The sequence below is a fragment of the Xyrauchen texanus genome, chromosome 2, assembly GCF_025860055.1.
Source record: "Xyrauchen texanus isolate HMW12.3.18 chromosome 2, RBS_HiC_50CHRs, whole genome shotgun sequence".
NCBI classification, from domain to species: Eukaryota; Metazoa; Chordata; class Actinopteri; order Cypriniformes; family Catostomidae; genus Xyrauchen; species Xyrauchen texanus.
Genome location: NC_068277.1, coordinates 18,138,316 through 18,161,620, shown reverse-complemented (window position 1 = coordinate 18,161,620; position 23,305 = coordinate 18,138,316). Strand labels below are relative to the sequence as shown.

The following is a 23,305-nucleotide window of genomic DNA, read 5'->3' as shown; positions in this document are numbered from 1 at the left end:
CTTATCGTCGATATCGTGAAGTTTTTTTTTTTATCGCGATAAGTATTGATATCGTTTTATCGCCCAGCCATACATTCTGTACTATCATATGAGTAAGTAATGGTGAAGAGTTCAATTTGAGAAAACAATAAATAGAGGAAAATAATGTCAGAAATAAATTAAGAATAAGTAAAAAAACAAGTGAATAAATGCTGTAAGTTCTCTTACAACAGTTGCATGTGAGGGTGTTGTCTATTGTCAATTGTGCATTGTACATTTTTCATTGTATGGACATGTAGATGAGTAATATACAAATTTTTGTTAGTCATCTATGTCTCTGTTTTGTATGTTGTCATACAACCGATGTTGATATGGTGTTTGTACAGTATTTGTCCTACATTATTTTAAGTAGCACTAAAGTTGACACTGTATGTAAAAACATCTGTTATTACCGATGGGCACATGGAAGTACAGGTTTGTTTGTTGCGTTTAGCCAAGATTCGTGTATGAGACATTACACTTAAAACTCTTCCCTTTTTTCCTTTCCTTTGTTAACTATCCATCCAAACTATACTTACTCTATTAAATGCATCCTGATAAGTGCCACAGTCACTAGCCAAATCTAAAGCTTGTGTTTCAACTAGCAACACTACGTCAGGAAGAGTAACAGACTGGTGGGGTGTGGATGTAACTCAATCCTAAAATATGTTTATGATGTCCTCCGTAAGACAAGTGCTTTGCTTGAAGGAAATGGAACAATGGCTCTAAAGCAGAGAAGTTGCCAGTTTCAGAGCCACTGCTAGATTTATGGCACCACAGCAGAGGCAATGGTCGTAAAGCCACAGACCAGCTGTGTGGTGGCAGTACTGACTACCTGCTTTGCATATTTGTCTCTGCTAAACTCATGAAGCATGAAGAGGGTCATTTCAGTTTTGTGCTTTTTACAAAGCACTTCACCATAAATTCAGACTTCAGTGGTAAGACTTAGCCGTTGAAACCACATTTTTACACGTTATTGACAAAAACAAGGCGGTTAAGTGATTTATTAGTGGGGGTTTGTTCAAATCCTTAACCCTAAGTGTAAATCTTCTTTTGCATAACTTGTCCTGTACTGTTTGTGGACATGAAGGATACTTCAAATTGTTCTGCTTGTTGTGGAGAGATGTGCTATTACTTTTCTAACCATAGACCACACATAACTCCCTTGAATTGTGGAAGCGATTTTTACATGGCCATAATTTCAGACTGATCACATTGGATCCTTCTCATTTCTGAATTTCTCTCCTTGCTAATGCTTTGAATTATACAGGAGACCTTCTAACTAGGTACAGTATGAAAATATTAATTTGACTAATTATATTTTATTAGTTTTTCATCATTTTTGTCACATTTTATCACATTTAACAAATCAATGTATTAAATCAATAAATATGATTTAAATGGTAAATGGTCTGCACTTATATAGTGCCTTTTACAGTATTCAAAGCGCTTTACACTGTGACTCATTCACCCATTCACACACACACATTCATACACCAATGACAGCAGAGCTGCCATGCAAGGTGCTAGCCTGCCATTGGGAGCAACTTGGGGTTCAGTGTCTTGCCCAAGGACACTTCGGCATGTGGAGTCGTGTGGGCCGGGATTCGAACCACCAAACCCTGCGATTAGTGGCCGACTCACTCTACCAACTGAGCCACAGCTAATGTTAAATATTTATTTTTTATTGCATAATTTGTCAAGTCAAGTGGTTTTTATTGTCGTTTCAACCATATACAGTTAGTACAGTACACAGCAAAACGAGACAACGTTCCTTCAGGACCATGGTGCTACATAAAAACAACAAAGGACCAACACAGGACCACATGAGACTACACAACGAAATACAATACCTATATATATATATATATATATATATATATATATATATATAAAGTGCACGTGCAAACATGTGCAAAAAGTATGGGACAGTACAACAAATTTCTGACAATGAACAGGACAATAGGCACTGTGCAGCGCCGACCAGTACACAGTAGTGCAAAAAAAAAACGTTAACATACTATAAGATAGTGTTCTATGCACATAGCAGTTATTTAGGTAGCAGACAGTTATAAAGTGACAGTAATTAAAGTGCAGCTCAGGAAACGTGTGTGTGTGTGTGTGTGTGTGTGTCAAACCAGTCTCTGAGTATTGAGGAGTCTGATGGCTTGGGGGAAGAAGCTGTTACACAGTCTGGCCGTGAGGGCCCGAATGCTTCGGTACCTCTTGCCAAACGGCAGGAGGATAAAGAGTTTGTGTGAGGGGTGTGTGGGGTCGTCCACAATGCTGGTTGCTTTGCGGATACAGTGTTTTTTGTAAATGTCTTTGATGGAGGGAAGAGAGACCCCAATGATCTTCTCAGCTGTCCTCACTATCCGCTGCAGGGCTTTGCGGTCCGAAACGGTGCAAGTCCCAAACCAGGCAGTGATGCAGCTGCTCAGGATGCTCTCAATAGTCCCTCTATAGAATGTAGTGAGGATGGGGGTTGGGAGATGTGCTTTCCTCAGCCCGAAGAAAGTAGAGATGCTGCTGGGCTTTCTTGGTGATAGAGCTGGTGTTGAGGGACCAGGTGAGGTTTTCCACCAGGTGAACACCAAGGAATTTGGTGCTCTTGATGATCTCCACAGAGGAGCCGTCGATGTTCAGCAGGGTGTGTTCACCTTGTGCTCTCCTAAAGTGAACAACCATCTCTTTTGTTTTGTCGACATTCAGGGACAGGTTGTTGGCTCTACACCAGTCCGTCAGCCGCTGCACCTCCTCTCTGTATGCTGACTCGTCCTTCTTGCTGATGAGACCCACCACGGTCATGTCATCGGTGAACTTGATGATGTGGTTAGAGCTGTGCATTGCTGCACAGTCGTGAGTCAGCAGAGTGAACAGCAGTGGACTGAGCACACAGCCCTGGGGGGCCCCAGTGCTCAGTGTGGAGGTGGTGGAGATGCTGTTCCCGATCCGGACAGACTGAGGTCTCCCAGTCAGGAAGTCCAGGATCCAGTTGCAGAGGGAGGTGTCCAGGCCCAGTAGGTTCAGCTTTCCAATCAGGTGCTGGGGAATGATTGTGTTGAATGCTGAGCTGAAATCTATGAACAGCATTCGAACGTATGAGTCCTTATTGTCTAGGTGGGTGAGGGCCAGATGGAGGGTTGTGGCGATGGCATCGTCTGTTGAACAGTTTGGACGATACGCAAACTGCAGTGGGTCTAGTTAGGGGGCAGCTGGGTCTTAATGTGCCTCATGACGAGCCTCTCGAAGCACTTCATGATGATGGGTGTAAGTGCGACGGGACGGTAGTCGTTGAGGCAGGACACTGAAGACTTCTTTGGCATGGGGATGATGGTGGTGGCCTTGAAGCACGTTGGAATGACGGCGCTGCTCAGAGAGATGTTGAAGATGTCGGTAAGAACATCTGCTAGCTGGTCTGCACATCCTCTGAGCACTCTGCCAGGAATGTTGTCTGGTCCAGCAGCCTTCCGTGGGTTGACTCTACGTAGAGTTTTCCTCACTTCTGCCGTGGTAAGACAGAGGACCTGGTCGTTTAGAGGAGGGGTGGTCTTCCTCACCACCACGTTGTTCTGCACTTCAAACCGAGCGTAGAAGTCGTTCAGCGCATCTGGAAGGGAGGCATCTTTGTCACAGGCAACTGATGTTGTCCTGTAGTTGGTGATGGCCTGGATGCCCTGCCGCATGCGCCGCGTGTCACCGCTGTCCTGGAAGTGACTGTGGATTCTCTGGGCGTGTGCGCACTTTGCCTCTCTGATTGCCTGTGACAGTTTGGCCCTAGCTGTTCTTTGGGCTGCCTTATCGCCTGCTCTGAAGGCGAGTCTCGGGACCTCAGCAGCGTGCGCACCTCCGCAGTCATCCACGGCTTCTGGTTGGAGCGTGTGGTGATGGTCTTGGAGAAAGTGACATCATCAATGCACTTGCTGATGTAGCTGGTCACTGATGCTGTGTATTCCTCCAAGTTGGTAGAATCGCCATATGTTGCAGCCTCCCTGAACATGTGCCAGTCAGTACACTCAAAACAGTCCTGAAAAGCAGAGATGGCTCCTGCTGGCCAGGTTTTCACCTGCTTCTGAAGCGGTTTTGTGTGTCTGACGAGTGGTCTGTATGCTGGAATTAACATAACAGAGATGTGGTCTGAGTAGCCGAGGTGGGGGCGGGGCTCCGCCCGGTACGCGCCTGGGATGTTGCACGTACCGGGCGGAGCGCGTTCGCCCCTCTCTTTGCAAAGTCCACATACTGATGGAATTTAGGGAGCACTGTCGAGATTCGCATGGTTGAAATCTCCGGCGACAATAAACAGTCCGTCGGGGTGAGCGTTCTGCAGTTCGCTCATAGCCCCATACAGTTCACAGAGCGCTTCCTTAGCGTTAGCGCTGGGGGGAATGTAAACTCCGGTTATGCAAACAGTGGTGAATTCCCATGGTAGATAAAAAGGTCTGCATCTAACAGTCACAAGCTCCAACAGCGATGAACAGTAACTAGAGACTAGCATAGAGTTCTTGCACCATTCCGTGTTGATGTAAACACACAAGCCACCACCGCGAGTCTTACCGCAGAGAGCTGTATTTCTGTCGGCACGAAAAGAGGCGAGCCCGTCTAGCTGAATGGTGGCATGTGGAACTCTGTCGCTGAGCCACGTCTCCATGAAAACAAAGACGCAGCAGTCTCTAAACCCACGCTGCGTAGCCTGCTGGAGTCGGATATAGTCCAGTTTATTGTCCAGGGAGCAAACATTTGAGAGCAGGATAGACGGGAGAGCCGGCCGGCTAGGGTTTGTTTTTAGCCTAGCATTGACCCCCGCCCTCTTTCCGCGCTTCCGCTTTCTCGCACACCGCTTACGATATCCTCTCCCCCGGCCACCGGCATCAGGCGACGCCGAGGACTGGAGGCCTGGTCTCCGCAGCAAGCCGAGTACGCGTAGCGCCTCCTGCAGGTCATCATGCAGCTTGGTTTTTGCATGAGTCTTATATTTCAGTACTGTCTGGCGATGGTAGACACGAACACCGGTTGCTCCGATGTCCATGTGCTGCGATAGTCGGGCTTTTTTAACAAAAATAGCACCATTGTGGATCCGGAGTGGCCGCTGCGTGCTACCGCGCCACCGTGCGTGCTACCGCGCCACCTGTATTATTTACAGGTATTTACATTGATTTGTTGAACACGATCTAAAACTGGTACTGTCTCTTTAAGGAAACCTGGCATTTCTGTAAATGAGTGCATATGAACAAGAGAGACTCAAATGGCTGCATCACATCTGTGCTATGCCTGATTAGAATTAGATTTATCAATAACTGACTGTAAAGAACAGAAAGGGTTTTAAAGAGACGTTATTCAATGACAAACAGGTTTCATGACTCGTCTTTTGTATGCACATTACACAGCGCAACTTTTACTATCAATACGCTGTGAAAGGATCTCGCTGCTGACTACTCCACCACTATACTACACAATTAATTCAATGGTGAGTGAAATCTAAACATTTACCAGCCAGTTGCCAAATATATATGCATTTTTAGTCACATAGTGTGAAATTTATTGGTATCTTTTATTTATTTCCTCTTATCGTAGTGGAGGGTTGCGCATAGAGAAAAAGTTCAATCTTGGGATATAAAAATCGATATCGAAGTCGCTCAAATCAAGATCGTGATGAATCGGGCAATTTATATTTTTGCCCACCCTAGTAAATGAGGAATGCATTTTTTATTGATCCCTAACCCAACCCCCAACCCTAAACTATTGTTTGTGTTTGCAAAAACTTCATGTTGCTCATTTTCCTTAGAAAATTAAAAATATGCTTTGATATATTTATATATTTTTATAATTTTTAAATCATTCAAAAGTGTGACTATTTCTATGCCATATGCTCTCATTTGTCTGTCAACAGTAGGGATGTAACGATATCAAAATCTTACGGTACGATACAATTTCGATATTGACCTCACGGTACGATATTTATTGCGATATTGTGGAAAAGCTCACGGTATTGTTAAATAGCTCACGATAGTGTTTGTGATGATAATAGCGAAACAATACTGACATTTATTCTGCTTTTGCCAGTCAACAGGCAATTTATTGTTGTATTTATGGATCATGACAACATAAAACGCTGATCACATAGTGCTTTTAAAGTGCAAGTTGTAGTCAGGAACATCAATATTCTGTATAGTAATATTTGGTTGCATAACTGATTCTTCTGTGCAGTGTTCAAGTTAAGAAGCAACTAGAACAATTGTAAACAATAGGGAATTCCCTTTAAGTGCAAACAAAGATCAAGTTAAGTCAGGTTTATGCACAAGGCAAATAAAAGCAGCCTTTTAAAACTGGTATTTAGGAACATAACTTAAACTTAAATAAAATAGTCAGTCAAAAAGCCTTTTAAAAAAACACTGACCTATCATTTAGCTTATGTTCACGTTTTTCATCAGAAAGATCAAAATATCTACATTGCAAGGGAGAAGAAAAAAAAAACATTAAAAAAAAAATCCTTAAACTGTCTGGCAAAAAGCCTTCTGAAAAACACTGAACTATCCTTTAGCTAATGTTCAAGGGTTTTTTGACCGGACAGGACTTGATTTGTGAGAGAATCTGCAAACTTTTCGGGATGATGGGTCGTCAGATGACTTCGCATGTTGCTTGTGTTTCCCGTGTTGTATCGCAGTTTACTGTGGCAGTGCTTGCACATAGTCCATTGTCTGTCCACCACCTTCTCTCCTTTTGCGTTTTTTGACACGGCGAAACCAAAATGTTTCCAGACATCTGATTTAAAAGCTGCAGGGGCTGGCACAATCTCAACTTCGGGGTTGTTGTTTTCATCCTTACAAGTATCGCTGTCGGCCATGCTGGCTTGCTGTGAGCTTGTGTGGACAGCGTGCAGCGTGCAATCCTATTGGCTTAACAACGGCTTAACAACGCAGCGCAAAGGATCATGGTCTATGTAGTTAACAATGATTTGTTCCGCGGGACTGTGTTTAATCCTCTTGCTTTTTGACGGACACCTGTCCTTTTAATATTGTAACCCAACCACGACGATATCGAGACACGTTTACCACCGCGATAGCGCGATATCGTCAATATCGTTACATCCCTAGTCAACAGCATATCGTTTAAGCACCACATTTACTTGCCTTGTGCAAAAACAATTTGACAATTTCCTTGTTTAATAATTTAGTTTTTTAGAACTTTAGGAGTTTAGTGCAACGTTTTCATTTAGTGGTTCGCACATCACTGCAAACCATATCAACATGGATGGAAGTTGCTTTTTCATTAGCTCTAAAAAGGAGTAATGTAGCATTTTACTGTCTAGCCACAGCTCTACCATTACTCAAGGATGGGTGACAGCACAGTTTCTCTCTTACTCGCTCACTCACTCACTCACTCACTCACTTTCTCTATCTACCACTTCAAGTTCTCAGGGTTTTGAGAAGCCCAAACACTCAATCTGATCTTAATACTTAAAGATCTGCTAGCTTTTCCCCAATGAGTGATGACATCTGTTTTATTGTCAAGTGGTGTGGGGCTTTTTCGATGCGTTTTTACAGGTGTTAAGTTTGGGGAAGGGGGTGCGGTCATAAGAGAAAAGAGGCTTGATTTACAGTGCCAGACCCTGACCATGCGTTTGATGTCATTTAGGCTCCCAGACAGACAAACAGGCCATAAAATGCAGACTGGAGAAAAAAAAAGGAAAAAAAAAACTGTGAACGAAAGGAAAGGAACTTCAAAGAAACAACTTCGCTCTTCCACTGACTCTGTGAGGGGTAGAAGTTAAGTGTCTTTACCACCCTGCTCGTGGGAATTTTAGCAGCCCCTATTGTCAACTCGCTTCATGGGAGATTTTTAGCACCGGCCCCCTGCCAGCAACTCTCACTAGCACCACTGTCAACCCAGTTGACTGAGTGAGCCATAACATGTATATTGCGCACACTTCTATCCAGCCATCGATTCGGCACAGTATTTCTGTAGATTTAAGAAACTATGAGGCTGCCAGTGGTGAATAGTTTTGGGTGGTGCTGTTTGAGAAAATGTGAATGTGGTTGTTTTAGGCCCACTTTTCCTTTTAATAACTTTCTAGATGAGAACATGTGTTGCATTCACATTGCCAAAAGTTGCCACCGTAGTGACGTAATCTAGTATCGACCATTTTTTTCTAACATGGTTGAAACGTGCGATTCAATACAAAGAACAACAAAATCAACACCGAAATCTACAACACTGACGGAGGACACCGGGATCGGAGTTACACTTTTGTTAGTGCTGTTTTACATGAGCTTTGGCTGCATCCAAAAACATAGGCAGCTGCCTAATCAGTTACAAATGACAGCGTTTTGGATGAATGGAACTCTAAAGGAAACTGGTCTCTGAACAGTTTCAAAAGGTCCTTATTTCATCCTACCTCCTTATACAGACCCTGAAGGCTGCATTTTCCCATTTTCGGATGCAGTCTGTGTCTTCATGTTACAGTTTAAACTGGGCACGAGAGCTGTTCATGCTGCGCTCCGTGCTGCCGCAGCTGCAGTGAGACATGAGATGAGCGGTCAGACTACCACGAACTTGGCGGACAACATGTTGAAAGCCCTATAAAACCTATTTATCAACACAGTCTTTTACAATAAAGGCTTTTATGACTCAACATAAATTACTGTACTGAAATGCTCACTCATTGACTTAAAAATACATCTTGATGCAAGTGATCATACAGTAACAGGCACGTAATATTTCCCTCATGTAAACTATTTTGTACTGTTTAGAGTACAATAGAGTTCAATATCCCACTCTCTATAAACATCTGATTATTTATATCCATCTTCCCAGGAAAAATTGTATGTAGTAATCCAGAAATCACTTTATTTTCCAAGCAAAGCGTGTCTTCCGATGAAGTTAAACACACGCGCACACACACACACACACACACACACACACACACATGAAACAGGTGATCCTCTTTGTATACTTTGTTGGTTTAATTGTATTTCTGTTAAGGGAATTGTAAAGTCCTCCGAGTAGCATGCTAGCAGCTAGTTGTTAACAAATGGCGGCTGTGGACTCCTCCTCTCTTTCTCAGTGCTTTGTGCATCATAGGTTTTGACCAGTCACAAGCTGCAGCACCTCCCACAGTCTCCCACATTCCCTATACCCCCCCAAAGTATCAACTCCAGAGTAGGTGCTAAAAATTCCCCAAAAATGACTATTGTTCCTTAGGTGTAAAAGTGACGAAAAGTACTGGTCCTGGGGGAAGTACCTAAAACAGGCTTTAGTACTAGGCTTTAGTAAGGTCTGGTTGAATGTCGATTCTGGTCTGTCATTTAGGGTTTGAAATGTACCATAGGTATTGTATGGTAACCATAGTTTAACTGTGGTAATTGTAATAACCACAGTTCAACCTGTAGAGAATTCCTTAACAGCATGGCTAGAACATTGTAACACTGGTTTCTGATAGATAAACTATGTATTTGCAATGAAAAAGTGCAGCCTCAAGACATTTGGAAATGTTTTAATTTTCTAAAGAAAATGTGAGTGGTCCTTGCCTAGAAAGTTAGTGTCACAGTGCTCGGATGTTGTTCCAAGGCATTGCTATGTGGTTGCCAGTGCATTGCCTAGGGTGTTCTGGGTGGATGCTCAGTGGTTCAAAAAAGTTAAAAAAATAAAAAAATCCCACCACCAAATATCTGATCTGTTCTAGTCCTTAGATATGTCTTAGGTCCTTTTTTCAATGGAACCGAATGATTTTCACTTCTTTTGGTTGTCGAACGTGTATTCCAATTCGGATGGAACACTGTACTTAAATACATGTATTGTACAATGCTTCCTGTGCAGCGCACTGCAACACTACTAAAGCAGCACCACGAAACATATAGGCTGCGTCCGAAACCAAGAAACCAGAAAAAAATACAGGAGGCTGTATACGGTGGTAGGAAGGGATCAAGGCATGTTGCTAGGCATCCTGTCTACTGAGATCCCTTCATCTGATCGATTTCTTAAGGCAGCATAGATGTATCCTTCGCTGTCTATGAATTCCCACAATCCTGTGCTCCACAAATCAACGGCGGTTGAGCTGAAGAAAAAAAATGGCGGCCAAAGAGGCAGTTGATAGCCAATTTGTGTTTAAATGTACATTTGTATTCACTTTTTCCAACTTTTCCATTTCTAGCAAGAAAGTAGTATTGTAGTTATTAAATATACACTTGGTTATCACCACAACTCTCTTGATTTTGTTCTAGATTATTAGACCATTGCGGTTTGGTTGGATGAATGAAGCAGACGCGTTACCTTTAGTGGACACCAGATGCCGTTAATCAGTTACTGGTATCCTAGCAACGATGTGACATTATGCTGCCTCAGTAGCCTTTCTGAAACCAGTTCCTGTAGGTACCTTCATATGCAACAAGGCAGCTACCTTTGGTTTTGACTCCACAATAGTACGACCAATGTTGTCCGATTCCTGAACAAATTAATCCATTGAGCCTGTTCATTTTAATCTACAGCACGAAACAGTTACCAGTGTGGTCTGATTTCCATACTAGTGAAACTTATGAACTGGTTCTTTTGAATCTACAGTGCAAAACATACATCGCTGCCTCCCGAATGTCTATTATGAGCCAGTTCTTTTTATTGAATGAAAAACTTACCAAACGACAACAATTAAACTAAGATATGCAACTGTTTTATGTGTGCTGAAGGCTTGTAAGACTTATATTGGAGTAAAAACTGGGTGGTTGCTGATATGACAATGTGTATTTGAAGATACACATTGTTTTTCAATGTAATTAGTGGTATTTTGAAGAAAAAAAAAAAGAGAAGAGAATATCTTAAGATTAAACATAATAAAATATGTAAATATTTCATCTCTTCGTAACCGGTTGCTGTAGGAGGTAAATCCAATAAGAATTGCATCTCTTATTTCCAAATGTTTCTTCCTCAGATGCATTAAAATAATAATTAATGGAACCATTAAAGAGATGGTTCACCCAAAAATGAAAATTATCTCAACATTTAGTCACCCTCATGCTATTCCAGTTCAACAGAAGAAAGGTCATAGACATCTGGGATTTTCTTTTTTGGGTGAACTATCCCTTTAAGGAACCACATTCACTACAGTAAAACATGCTAAATTATTGTAAGGAAGAAAAGAGGTAAGAAAAAAATGACAAACTTTACTCTTGAAATATTTCTTGTATATAACCGATGTTGGATAGCTATTAGTCACCACACTTCCATTCTGTCTACCCGTTTCGACTGAATGGACAACATGGTAATGAACGTTTCCAGTGTATTGTAAAAACCTTTCTTAGCCATTAGATATAATCACTGTTTGAGTCACTTTCCTTATTGGCTGAAGAGCTGAATTAATTCTTCATGAACATTTTGTCCAAGAGAGCGATTCCGTTTCTCTGAGTGCTCATCAGAGAAGAATGTAAACAAATTAATTCAGATTAACTTTAATAGCTTCTTTAGATTTCCTCTCAGGCTGCTCTCCAAGAGGAATTAGGTAAATACTATCGCATTTAACTTCCTTGCTGTATTTTTTATTTTTTTTATGTGCAGAGTTTCTCCACCTCAAAAGGTTGTTGGAAGCCTGTATAATGTGTTGCCAGCTAGAGGACTAATTCAAATTTATCATGAGGGCTACACAGCACAAAAAAAAAACATATTAGACTTTGATGTAACTTTAAACGCTAGAACTTCAGCCAAGTGGAGAGTCAAGGAGGCAATTGTAAAAGAGCGCATTTGGTTCTTCCTCTTTTATCCTCGCTCCCATTTACCACAGTAAGCCTGATTATTATTATTATACCTCCATTTGGTGGGGAAGTCTTTGTGGATTGCATTTAATCGGCCCAATTTGCTCCACTGACTGTTCACATCCATGTTGTAAAAGGAGGCAGTTACGCTAATTTTACTTTGTTAGAGAACTCCGTATTCACAGGCACCCCTCTTTGGAGGGGTTATTTTGACAAGGACCATTTTTACCTTAATGCAATATGAATAATTAAATTTTTTTATACTATATTTTTGAGCCTTTGTGCATATGGTAGTAAATCCTCAGGTATTTATTAAGGTTGTAAATACTGTAGCCCCATTAAGCTCTTGTGTTTCTCTTCACAGTGGCACAGTGGTGGCATTTGTGCTTAACAGACTTTGGGAGTAACGCAATACTGGTAACGTGTAACATAATTAGGGTACAAAAATGTGTAACTGTAATCCATTACAGTTACTGTACCTAAAAAAAGCAACGTAATCATATTATTGTAACATTTTGTAAAAATTAGGATTACTAGCATTATTTGTAAAAAAAAAAAAAAAATATAACAAAAAAAATGTATGACCCTCCTGCCATAAAGTGATAGAGACTGCTGCTTGTTTTAGATTGGATTTGATGCACGCTTGAAATCAGGAGTGCTAGTTACTGTTGCATGCGCAAATAACACCTGTGCTATAGAGGCAAACGTTGTCAAGCCATTAAAAGGGCAGCTTCATCGCGATGGCCATTGGAGAATTTGCATTATTGTCTTTTCAGATGAGAAAAGGGAAACAACAATACAGTTCAGTGCAATTTAAGTCTTCCAGCGGTGAAGATGCTATCATTTTCCAAGGACCCAACATACACTCATTGAGCACTTTATTAGCAACTATGGTCCTAATAAAGTGCCAGACGTGGTCTTCTGGTGTTGTAGCCTGTCCGCCTCAAGTTTTGATGAGTCGTGCATTTTAATATGCTGTTCTGCTCTTTACTCTGTACAGAGTTACCGTAGCCTTTCTGTCAGCTTGAACCAGTCTGGCCATTCTTCATTAAGGCGTTTCTGTCCGCAGAACTGCTGCTCACTGGATATTTTTTGGTTTTGGCACCATTCTGAGTAAACATTTTCAGGAGATCAGCAGTTACAGAAATACTTAAACCAACCCGTCTGGCACCAACAATCATGCCATGGTCGTAATCACTGAGATTACATTTTGTCCCCATTCGCATTGCACTGCTGCCACACGATTGGCTGAGATAATCACATGAATAAGTAGGTTTACATATGTTCCTAATAAAGTGCTATGTGAGTGTATAATTTGAAGAAGTATTTGAAGGCAAGACTTGCACGGAAATCACGTTAGCTAGGTTAACTAAAATTAGTTTTTAGGGTCCTATTTATTCAAATTTAATGTGATTCGTTTGCATCCAGAAGGTATAATTAAAAGTCTTTAAAAAAGTTATTTGTCTGAGTTATAAAATGCTTGTATTAGTGCTTTCTCTAAAAAAAAAATCAACTCATCACGTTTACAGTGGTTTTATATATTTTAACATTTTAAATTTTTGCTCTGGTGGGGTTCATTGTAATGACTAGCATTCAATAGAAATGTCCTTTTTTTATTTATTTTTATTTCAACTTGAAATTGAGCTGGAAAATGAAATCAATGAGCCAATGTGTTATGGTGTGATGTTGCGGGCCGGGTTTGGTGGGCCACTCTGGGCCAGAAAGTCCAGGGCCACTTTTTAGTCCCAGTCCGCCCCTGTTCGACAGTATGCACATGCTGAGTGTACGTGTTAAATTGGAAGTATACATAGGGCTTTACACTGATGCATACCACAAACAAACACACATCTATTCCGAATCAGTCGTCAAGTGATTGTCAAATGTTGCTTTGCAACTTCTGTAGGGCACAATTTATTTACCACAGAAACATGTCAATTCTTAAATATTCGGATTATGTATCCTTTGTGGGCAGTGCCAGTGCTAAAAGCAGAACAAGACATATGTAGCACTTTTCATGTGAAGTTCAAAGCAATACTTGACAATGGAGTTGATGCCCTGAATGAATCATGAATGCGGCTTCACGATTGCTGTAACAGTGGATAGTCACAGTCTGCCAGCTGATTAATATTGTTGAGGATGAGTTTGAGATTTAATGCACATTGCAATGAATTCGCAACCTATGACAACTAGTTCTTTCAGTATGTCAAACTCCCAGTTTGAATGTTACTTGAATTGGTGCTGTTTTAGTACATTTCTATCTTTATACTATAAGGCTTTGTTTGGAAAATGTGAATAAAACATTATTGTTACATATTTTCTTTTCTTTCTTAAGAAGAAAATAAATGCATTTTGACAGGAAAAGTATATATAAAGAGTAAAATTTTAGCTCTTTCAAAATCTCCAATTAATTGCAAATATTTTACTTTCTATATCTTTTTGAACTCAAAGAGTGGAGACGTGTGAGTAGGAAGGTTTAGCATGAATATTGCCCCAAAGGTCTGTGTGCCATCATATATCAGCCATTAGGTTGGTGGAGGTGGAACCCAGTGATTTACAGTGGGGAAGTAACACTAAGACCTATGAAAGCCTCTAGTGTGGAGCTGAAGATCATGGAAATGGCCACACAATAACTACATTTGGTTATTTTTCAGTGTCTGTATTAAACCAGTGTTGCTATGTGTCATAAGACCTCATAGGCTGATTTAGATGCTTTTACATATGGCAGAAGAAGAGTGTGAATCAAGCTGCTCAGATGGATTTGCAATTATGCTACAAATCTAACTTTGTATCATGAGGGGAAATAAAGCAATAATGTGCAATGTGTTGCAAATGTCTTTTTGATGGTGATAATGGCATGTGATTCACAAATGGGAGGAAGGCTTTATACTGTGAAACAGCAGGAGGTAGGAAGTCTTGTATTGCAGATTTCCCACATAATCTCATGGCTAAACTCATTAAAGGAATAGTACACCCAAATTTATTAGATTTTTTTGATTTTATATTATTATTTACAACCCAATTTACACATCATTCCAAATGTGTATGACTTCCTTTCTTCTTGGGATTTTTAAGAAAATCCTTTGTGTGAGAAACAGACTGAATTCTGTTATTGTTTGGGTGAATGGTTTAAGTATGCTTCTCACAATTTGTTGTTGGTACTGGTGTTCATAATTGTATTTCTCCTCCTTTCTTAGTCTGATCAACCCAGCCCGGCCAGCTCCAGTTCCAGTTCAAGCTCAGGCTTTGGACGCACACATAAACGGCAAGGTATCCTCCCCAGCATTCACTACATTCTGTTGTTTTTGACTTTGTCAAAGAAGCATATTATGGGTCAGTGTGTCAGGGACACGTCTAGACAGAACTAAAATTCACTGAGACTTCCTAAACCCTTAATTTTAATAAGCAGAATTCTTATTACATTGACATTGTTTATACAGATCTGATCACCTCGACTTTCAAGAAAGAGCCCATATTGGCAGTTGCCTCAGTGTCAAGAAGTATGTAAAATTTTGAATGCAATGCTAATGCAAAAACTATAACTTTAATTTACTTACATTATTGAACTTGGACTGTGGTTGTCAATATATAAACAAAACAATCTGGACAGACTTGACTGAATTTCTTTTCCACACAAGGAAAGCATTGCTTTTGTTGACATTTGCCATTCTCCCTTTTATTCACATATAGTGCTGGGTCCTTTACGGACGGTAATCCCAGATTTGCACTCAGATGAAGAGGAATCAGAAGAGGAGGATGGTAATGACATGGACTCAGACTTGGAGCGACCATTACACATGCAAATGACACATCGGCACCGCAGGTGAAAGCCTTTCAAAAACATTATTCCTGTTTGGAATTGGCGCCACCACATAACCGATAATAGAGTAAAATCTATTTTATTTCTTTCTGCAAAAAGACACAGTGAACTTGTTATTTGTCACAGAGAACGTTGAATGTCAGACACTGAAAAAAATAATTATTTAACCAGATATCCAAAAAAGTTCCTTTCAGTATATCATGTAGCTAAAAGCCTTTTTTTTTAAGCTGTCGTGTACAGTACATGCTCAAATGGGCGTAATAATTGGTGAATGTCTGTCATATATTTATAGGGTGAGTTTAAGTGATGGCAGCAACAGTGAAAACAGCTCTACCTCTTCACCACTACCCCATAATGACCCCCCACCTCTACTGAAAGCTACCAATAGCCAGGTTAGTTGAAATTACCATATTCCTCTCAATCATTTCTGTAGTTGTGATTTGATCTGTTCTTCAACTCTTCTCAGTCATATTTGGAGGAAAAGAAAGAACAATGAATTGAGAACTTCTGTAGAACTTCATGATAATGGTGTATGTGCACTTTAAATTGGAGGAAAATTTTCCAAGTGGAAATACAAAGACCAGGGTTGATGTTATAATTGTAATTAATTTTAAATATAATGATACATTTTGCAGATACTAGAAGGAAAGAGTCCCATGAAACAAGCAAAAGCAGACAAAAATAAAAACATTGATTTTGACAAGGTAAGCAGTTGAATTGTAATCATTTTAATGATGTTTTTAAAGGGTTTATAGAATAAAAACAAATTATTAATAAAAAAAAAAAAAGTTTTCTTAAATGTATGCCTTAATAAATGAATTGCATTGATGTTGCATTATATTCTGGTTTTGTGTTACTGGTTTTATTCTGATTAATCCTTTAAGCTCGAATGGACCTGCGAGAAACAAAATAATTATCTAAATATAAATAACTATATCTTGACCAACACAGAAGTATTCCGTTTTGATCATTTATATAAAAAAAAATTACACTGTACATATTATTGCAACTCATCAAATAGTCATGTGTCATATGTTGTTGGAAACCAGCTTAATTTTTTACTTGTAGACAAAATATAGCGAGTCATAGCTAAGTATACACTGATAATAAAACATGACCACTCTCATATGAAGCAAATAATGTTGATCATCCCCTTACAAGGTGTCAAGGTCTGGGTAGATTAGATGGTAAGTGAACAAACAGTTTTCGTAATCAACATGTTGAATGCTGGAGAAATGAGCTGGAGAAAAGACCTGAGCAACTGTGACAAGGGCCAAATTGTTATGGCCATCTCTGAAACGGCAAGGCTTGTGGGGTACTCCCAGTCAGCAGTGGTGTATACCTACTAACTGTGGTCTGAGGAGGGACAAACCACACACCGGCGACAGAGTGCTGGGCGCCCAAGGCTCATTGATGCAAGAGGGCAACGAAGGCTATCCTGTCTGGTCCGAACCGACAGAAGGTCTACTGTGGCACAAGTCACAGAAAATGTTAATGGTGGTTACAGGAGGAATGTGTCACAACACACAGTGCATTGAACCCTGCTGCCTATGGGGCTGCGTAGCCATAGACTGTAAGAGTACCCATGATGATCCCTTTCCACCGTCGAAAGTGCATTCATTGGGCACTCAAGTGTCGAAACTGGACCTTGGAGCAGTGAAAGAAGTGCATGCCTGGTCCAATGAGTCCCATTTTCTTTTACATCACATAAACAGCCATGTACATGTGCACCGTTTACCTGGGAAGTGATGGCACCAGGATGCACTGTGGGACGATGACAAGCCGGTCGAGGGATTGTGATGTTTTGGGAAATGCTCTGCTGAGAAACCCTGTGTCTGGCCATTCATGTGGATGTCAGTTTGACACGTAGCACCTACCTAAACGTTGCAGACCAGGTACACCTCTTCATGGCAGTGGTATTCCCTGATGGCAGTGGCTTTTTTCAGCAGGATAATGTGCCCTGCCGCACAGCACACATTGTTCGGGAATGGATTGAGGAAAATAACGAAGTGTTCAAGGTGTTGCCCAGGCCTCCAAATTCCCCAGATCTCAATCCAATTAAGCATCTGTGGGATGTGCTAGACCAACAAGTCTGATCCACGGTGCCTCTACCTCGCGTCTGGTACCACAGGACACCTTCAGGGGTCTTGTAGAGTCCATGCCTTGGCGGGTCTCCACTTTTTTGGCAGCACGAGGAGGACCAACAGCATATTAGGCAGTTTCATGTGAACAGGTGTTGCTCATATGCCATGTTTTTGCTTATAACTTCACAAAAATAATCAGTGAAAAATAAACTTGAAATATCAAATAACATTACTTAGAGGAGGTGATTATCTTTAAAACGAGCCCCCACACAAAGTAATCAGATGCAAAGATCATTAGATAACCGACACAAAGCACAATGTGCACACAGCATCTGGCAATTTGCTATCTGGGTACAAACATGCTAGCTTTCCTGGATCAGATGACATCGTCGGAAATGCTAAACAATCATGGATTACTCCAACCAGTGATGATAGTCCTCCATATTTGGGCAAAGATTCATGTGATCAATCACTCTAATTACATATGGCCACCAGAAGATGGCGCCAAGTGCACGACACAGACTCAATGACTCAAATGGCACATAATGAAAAATCATGTCTGATTAAACATTGTTTAGTTCTAAAGGAACAATTATTATGTTTTATTTGTTTGGAAAGGGTTTTGGACACTTGGAGATGTTTTTAGACACTGATAAAAAAAAACTTTTGATTGCTCTGAGATATGTATTTTTAAATCAGAAAATAAGAAAAAAAGCTTTTGCTCAAGTGTTATTTTCAGCAGTTTTAGGCTGATAGTCTCAGAATTTATCATAATCTATATCGTTAAAAAATGTGAAAAGTCTTTATTAAAATTATACCAAACATTTGACCCTCTTTGTTTTTTTTTGTTTTTTTATCATCAGCAAAATTGGTGGAGTAAAGCACAAATTGATTGTAGTAAAATAGAGTAGGAAACCAGAACATTTTTAGACATGCTACTTTTAGCCTAAGTCTTGATCAATCTGAATTACATTTCTTTTTCCATTGATTAATGTAATGTCTCTTACCGCAGTCATACTTGGATGAACTAGTAGAGCTTCACAGAAGACTAATGACACTACGGGAGAGGCACATATTACAGCAGGTAAAGAATGAGTGAACATGTACAGTCAGATGATTCCTTTCCAGATGGTTGCAGGGAAGAACACATGCACGTGAGCTGTAGAGTTATATCCCATTAACATATAATGACCTTTATGAGGGAACATGAGCCGAGGACACTCGAAAATTCCCCCTTCAAGGAAGCTGAGATCATTGAGCACTTTACCTTAAAGTTTAAAACCTGTAAAGTTTCAAGTTATTACCCAGAGCATTAACATGTCAATGGATATCTTGGTGTAATAAATCACATTGTTTACAGTAGCCCCCCCCTCGTGCTAGCCAGGTAAAATATTTGTGGCATATAATTATTTTGATTATGTTCTTTGAGGCCTATTTGCGTTGACAGAACAGTACTTTTTCATTCCGAGGGATACTGTACCCTTCTTTTGCAAAGCCTGCTTTGGTTTAATGAGGTCCAAACATTGCAAACGTACATCTTAATCAAGCTAATCACTGAGAGTTTTGCAAATGTTCCACTTCCTCAGCCATAAGATATGACATTGATTACCTTCCATGATTGTCATTTCTTCTTCAAAAACCGCTAACTAGAAAATTCATTTGTCACTGTTGAGCTTCATTTGTTGATAGCCTGCCACAAAATTGTTGCTGAGGGACATCGGTGAAACCAACGTTTTACTGTATATTACTTAGACATTAACAACAGCCTTTTGTTGTCCACATCAATATATGAAAAATGTAATAATGGCACTACCTCCACTTTTTTTTTTTTTTTTTGGGGGGTCCAGATAGCAGTATGAAACAGCTGAGTTCTATCTACAATGTCATAACAGGCCTCTGGGTCTCCCTATGTTTCTGGCCCGCATTCAGGTGAAATGGAAGAAATTCCTTCCATATGCAGGTTTTGCTTTGTAATGTGAAACGGATCAGGTTTGGGTCCCATTACTCCACAGTTTAATCTATGTGGCCACTCTACACCCACTTCTATCCATAATCACCAATGCAGTCCCCTTCTGAACCAGTGAGACCTGGAACCAATAACAAACTGCTTTGGTGGAAAAGCTGGGGGGTGGGAGTGGTGTTCTCAATGAAGACTTTTATAGATGTAAAGGAGAAGAAAAGAGTTGGGACATCTACTTATAACCCAAGATATAAATGTAAGGTAATGAATGGCTTATGAATAAACCAGTCGACATGGGTAGATTATTGCCCATCACACAGATTTCGCTTCACATGTAAACACCTTTACTGGTGTTCTCACTGGTTTGTCCAATGTGCACATGGGTTGAGGGCACACCTCTTCACGGTTTGACATCAAAAGCAGAGAACGCACTTATTTAAAATCTCATTTAAACACAGTTTTCTTGCTTTTGTCAGATTTTTTAAATAAACAGATTTTTGGGAGTAATCAGTGGATTGGTGTGTGTGTGTGTGTGTGTTAATATGCTCAATGATAAATGTTTTGCCTTGCTTTTTGAGATGAAGAGTAACCAAATAAACTAAATTTCCAATGCAAAACCTGTGATGGGTATAGGGTGAGACAGGTCACTGATATACAGAACTTCTGAAAGGGAGGAGCATAGCACTGAATTTGGCAGCTCTATGAATAGAAGTCTCATCGGTTAAAAGAGCCAATACCTTTTTGATAGTGACATCATCTGGCAGATTTCATCGATAACATGCATGTGCAGTAGCTGGACCGGCCTGAAAAATAGCATTGTTTTTTCATGATATGAGCCAAAGATGCACAATTTATGATCTGTTTGTTTTAGATTTTATTGCTGATTTGAAAAATGCTATCAGCTTGTTATCTTGACCAAATGCTTTGGAGAGTTCTGTTCCATTCGAGTAAATAAGAGCTGTATTTGTATCCAGAGAAAAGAGTATTACGGACATGGCCGCTGAGTGACCTGACATTCCTTAAATGAACTCACGGCCATGATGGTCTGGTTAGCTGTTAGCATGTTGCCATGCGGTTGCCAGGGTGTTCTGGGTGGTCGTGTAGGTCTCGCTAGACTCACAAGTGACATTCATACACTGTTTATTGTGATTATTTGGACTCCAACAGAAACCCTACTCCTAAGGCCTAACCTTAACCCTGCACCTAAATCAATCCCTAACCTTAGTAAGAGACTCCTGTGAGACTTTCTGGGTGGTTGTTGGGTGCATATTTGATAGCCGAAATCTTAATGATTTATTTGTCCCTAGATTTGGCTTTAGACTCTCATTCAATGGGAGTCAATGCAATATTATTCCCATTTTTAGAAAAGCTTTGAAAAGTAATAGCTTTAAGGCTTTAAGTTGTTTTTCTGTAAAGCTGCATTCAAACAATATGTTTTCTGAAAAGCACTTTACTGTACAACAAAATTAGCTTGCCTCTTCTCAAGCCCCACAATATTATTCATGGCCATTGTACGTATGGTGTGGACAATTTATGTGCTGTAGTTTAATACTTAAGTGTTTAATGGATTTGTTTTAATCTCTAATTATGTATGAGCAATAGTAATAGTCATGATTGCATTTGCAAACACCACTAAATAATTTTATGTTTGCTGCTTGGCCCCTTCATTTTTCTTCTTCTCTCTGTTCTTCCTTCAGATTGTAAACCTCATTGAAGAAACGGGACACTTTCACATCACAAACACAACGTTTGATTTTGATCTCTGCTCTCTGGACAAAACCACAGTTCGGAAGCTGCAAAGCTACCTGGCGACTTCTGGATCATCTTGAAGACTTGTGCAGCTGGCTGCAATGAAGAGGACAATCAGACCTAATTTTTGAAATTGTTTTGTTTTTCTCTTGCATAAAAACTTTTAAGGCAATGGAAAATATGTTATTTCTTCCAATAGCTACTCTGGTCTCTGTGTATGCCTCAGAATTTGACAAAACATTATGACTTGAGTCTGGAGGTTCTTATGGTCAACCAGGACTTCACCCAAAACGCCTTGATAATCCAACATTGCCAAAAAAAAAAAAAAATGTTTGTGGTCTAAAACGAAATACAATTGTGTATATTGTTATTATGTATGAATGTTTGATATTTTTTTTGTGACAAATGCATGTTTCAACACTGCCTTACCACATTGTCTATTTATTGAATGTGAGTTTCTTGTGTGTGTGTGTGTGTGTGTGTGTGTGTGTGTGTGTGTGTGTGTGTGTTAGAGCAAATGATATTAAACTTGTGCAAGCACTTGGGAACAATCATCTCATTGGTACAGTATGGTTATGGAACATCAGAAGTTTTGGTAAATCAATTTTCACTTTAAATGTGAAAAGATGAAAGAGTTTCATTCACTGTTTTTATTGATCAGATTTCGGTATGTTTTTTAACTTGTTGTATATCAGGTAAAATGAATGGTTTTAGAACAAGCTGTACTTTGATATGAACCTTGAGGATGACTTTCAGCCCTATTATTTAATTAATTGCAGATTGTCAGTGTCAACAATAAAATGTTGATATGTCAATAATTAATTATATTATGAAAAAGGCGGCAGGATATATCTTCAACAAAAACCAGTGACCTCTGACCCAAATGTTTCACTTGAAGTTTTGAATAGAAAAGTGTATTGTTGAATCTTCAATGTTATTTATTTTTTCTTTCTAGGGACCACAAATCCCAAGACTTAATTTGTTGTCCTCAAACAAATGGGAACAGGCCAAGTGCTTACTCTTTAACTGTAGCTTGGTAGTTATTTGTTAAACTGAGGAACTCAAAAGTATCGAACTTGACTTTTCAGGTCAATTGATTGATCTTTTTTTTTTTTTTTTTTTTTAATAATTGAATTAATTAATTGAGGCTGAATTAAGCAGATTGTGCAGTTGAGCTGTAGCCCACAAACTCTGCATAGAGCAAGAGTAATATCTTTCAATTTCATTATTTTTATAATGTTGAATCAGATTAGCCAGTCTTTTGGACTTATGGATATTTTGGGAAACCCGAGGGTGGTGGGGGGGGTGAGAGGGCAGACTGAATAATTGGCACTATGTGTAGTGTATACAATTTTCAGAAGAAAAAAAAAAAGACATTTTGGAATTTGTTTTGATTGTTTTTCTTAATGAAATCATGCCTTGTACACTTTATTTTTGTTTATTTTCTCAGATTCAGTTTCTCAGCCCAAAGAGCTTTTAGTTTAGTTATCATTGTATAATGTTTATGTGTATATAAACTTTATATGTGATATAAAAAAATCATCTTGACTTTATCTGCTTTCTTGGAAGGCTCTGACCTGCTTCCAATCGAAAGCTCTTGATCATAATATAAATTCAAAATTAATTTGATATTGATGTGCAGTTACATGCCATTAAATTGAAAGAAAATAATTGCTTTTGTTAACTGACCTAGATAGATTGTCAGAAGTATTCCACATGAAACTATACTAAATGCAAAAGATAGAACAATAATATTACTGGAAAAATAATGAGAAGTTTCATCCAGGTTTATTGGATAACATGTTGGTAATTTGTGTGGAAAAAAAATATGTGCAGGCAAAAACCTTAACCTCTTTTTTTTTTTTTTTTTTTTCCGCTAGCAAAAGGTATATATATATATATTTTTTATCCTCCTACTCTGGATGTAAAAGCAACTGCACAA

At 39.6% G+C, this 23,305-nt stretch overlaps 1 protein-coding gene across 2 annotated transcripts in view; it reads left to right on the top strand.

Annotated features, from left to right (window-relative positions):
* mllt3 (MLLT3 super elongation complex subunit) overlaps positions 1–23,104 on the top strand; it is a 74,206-nt gene extending 51,102 nt beyond the window's left edge. Inside the window, exons 8-14 of one of the 2 annotated variants that reach the window (XM_052152143.1) lie at positions 14,948–15,020; positions 15,191–15,250; positions 15,441–15,573; positions 15,863–15,962; positions 16,206–16,274; positions 18,667–18,738; positions 21,312–23,104. In XM_052152143.1, the coding sequence (XP_052008103.1) occupies positions 14,948–15,020; positions 15,191–15,250; positions 15,441–15,573; positions 15,863–15,962; positions 16,206–16,274; positions 18,667–18,738; positions 21,312–21,443 (639 nt within the window). In that variant the 3' untranslated portion in view covers positions 21,444–23,104. The remainder of the gene's footprint in view (positions 1–14,947; positions 15,021–15,190; positions 15,251–15,440; positions 15,574–15,862; positions 15,963–16,205; positions 16,275–18,666; positions 18,739–21,311) is intronic. The other variant, XM_052152153.1, reaches the window with a different exon arrangement.
* Positions 23,105–23,305: the final 201 nt, after the last annotated feature.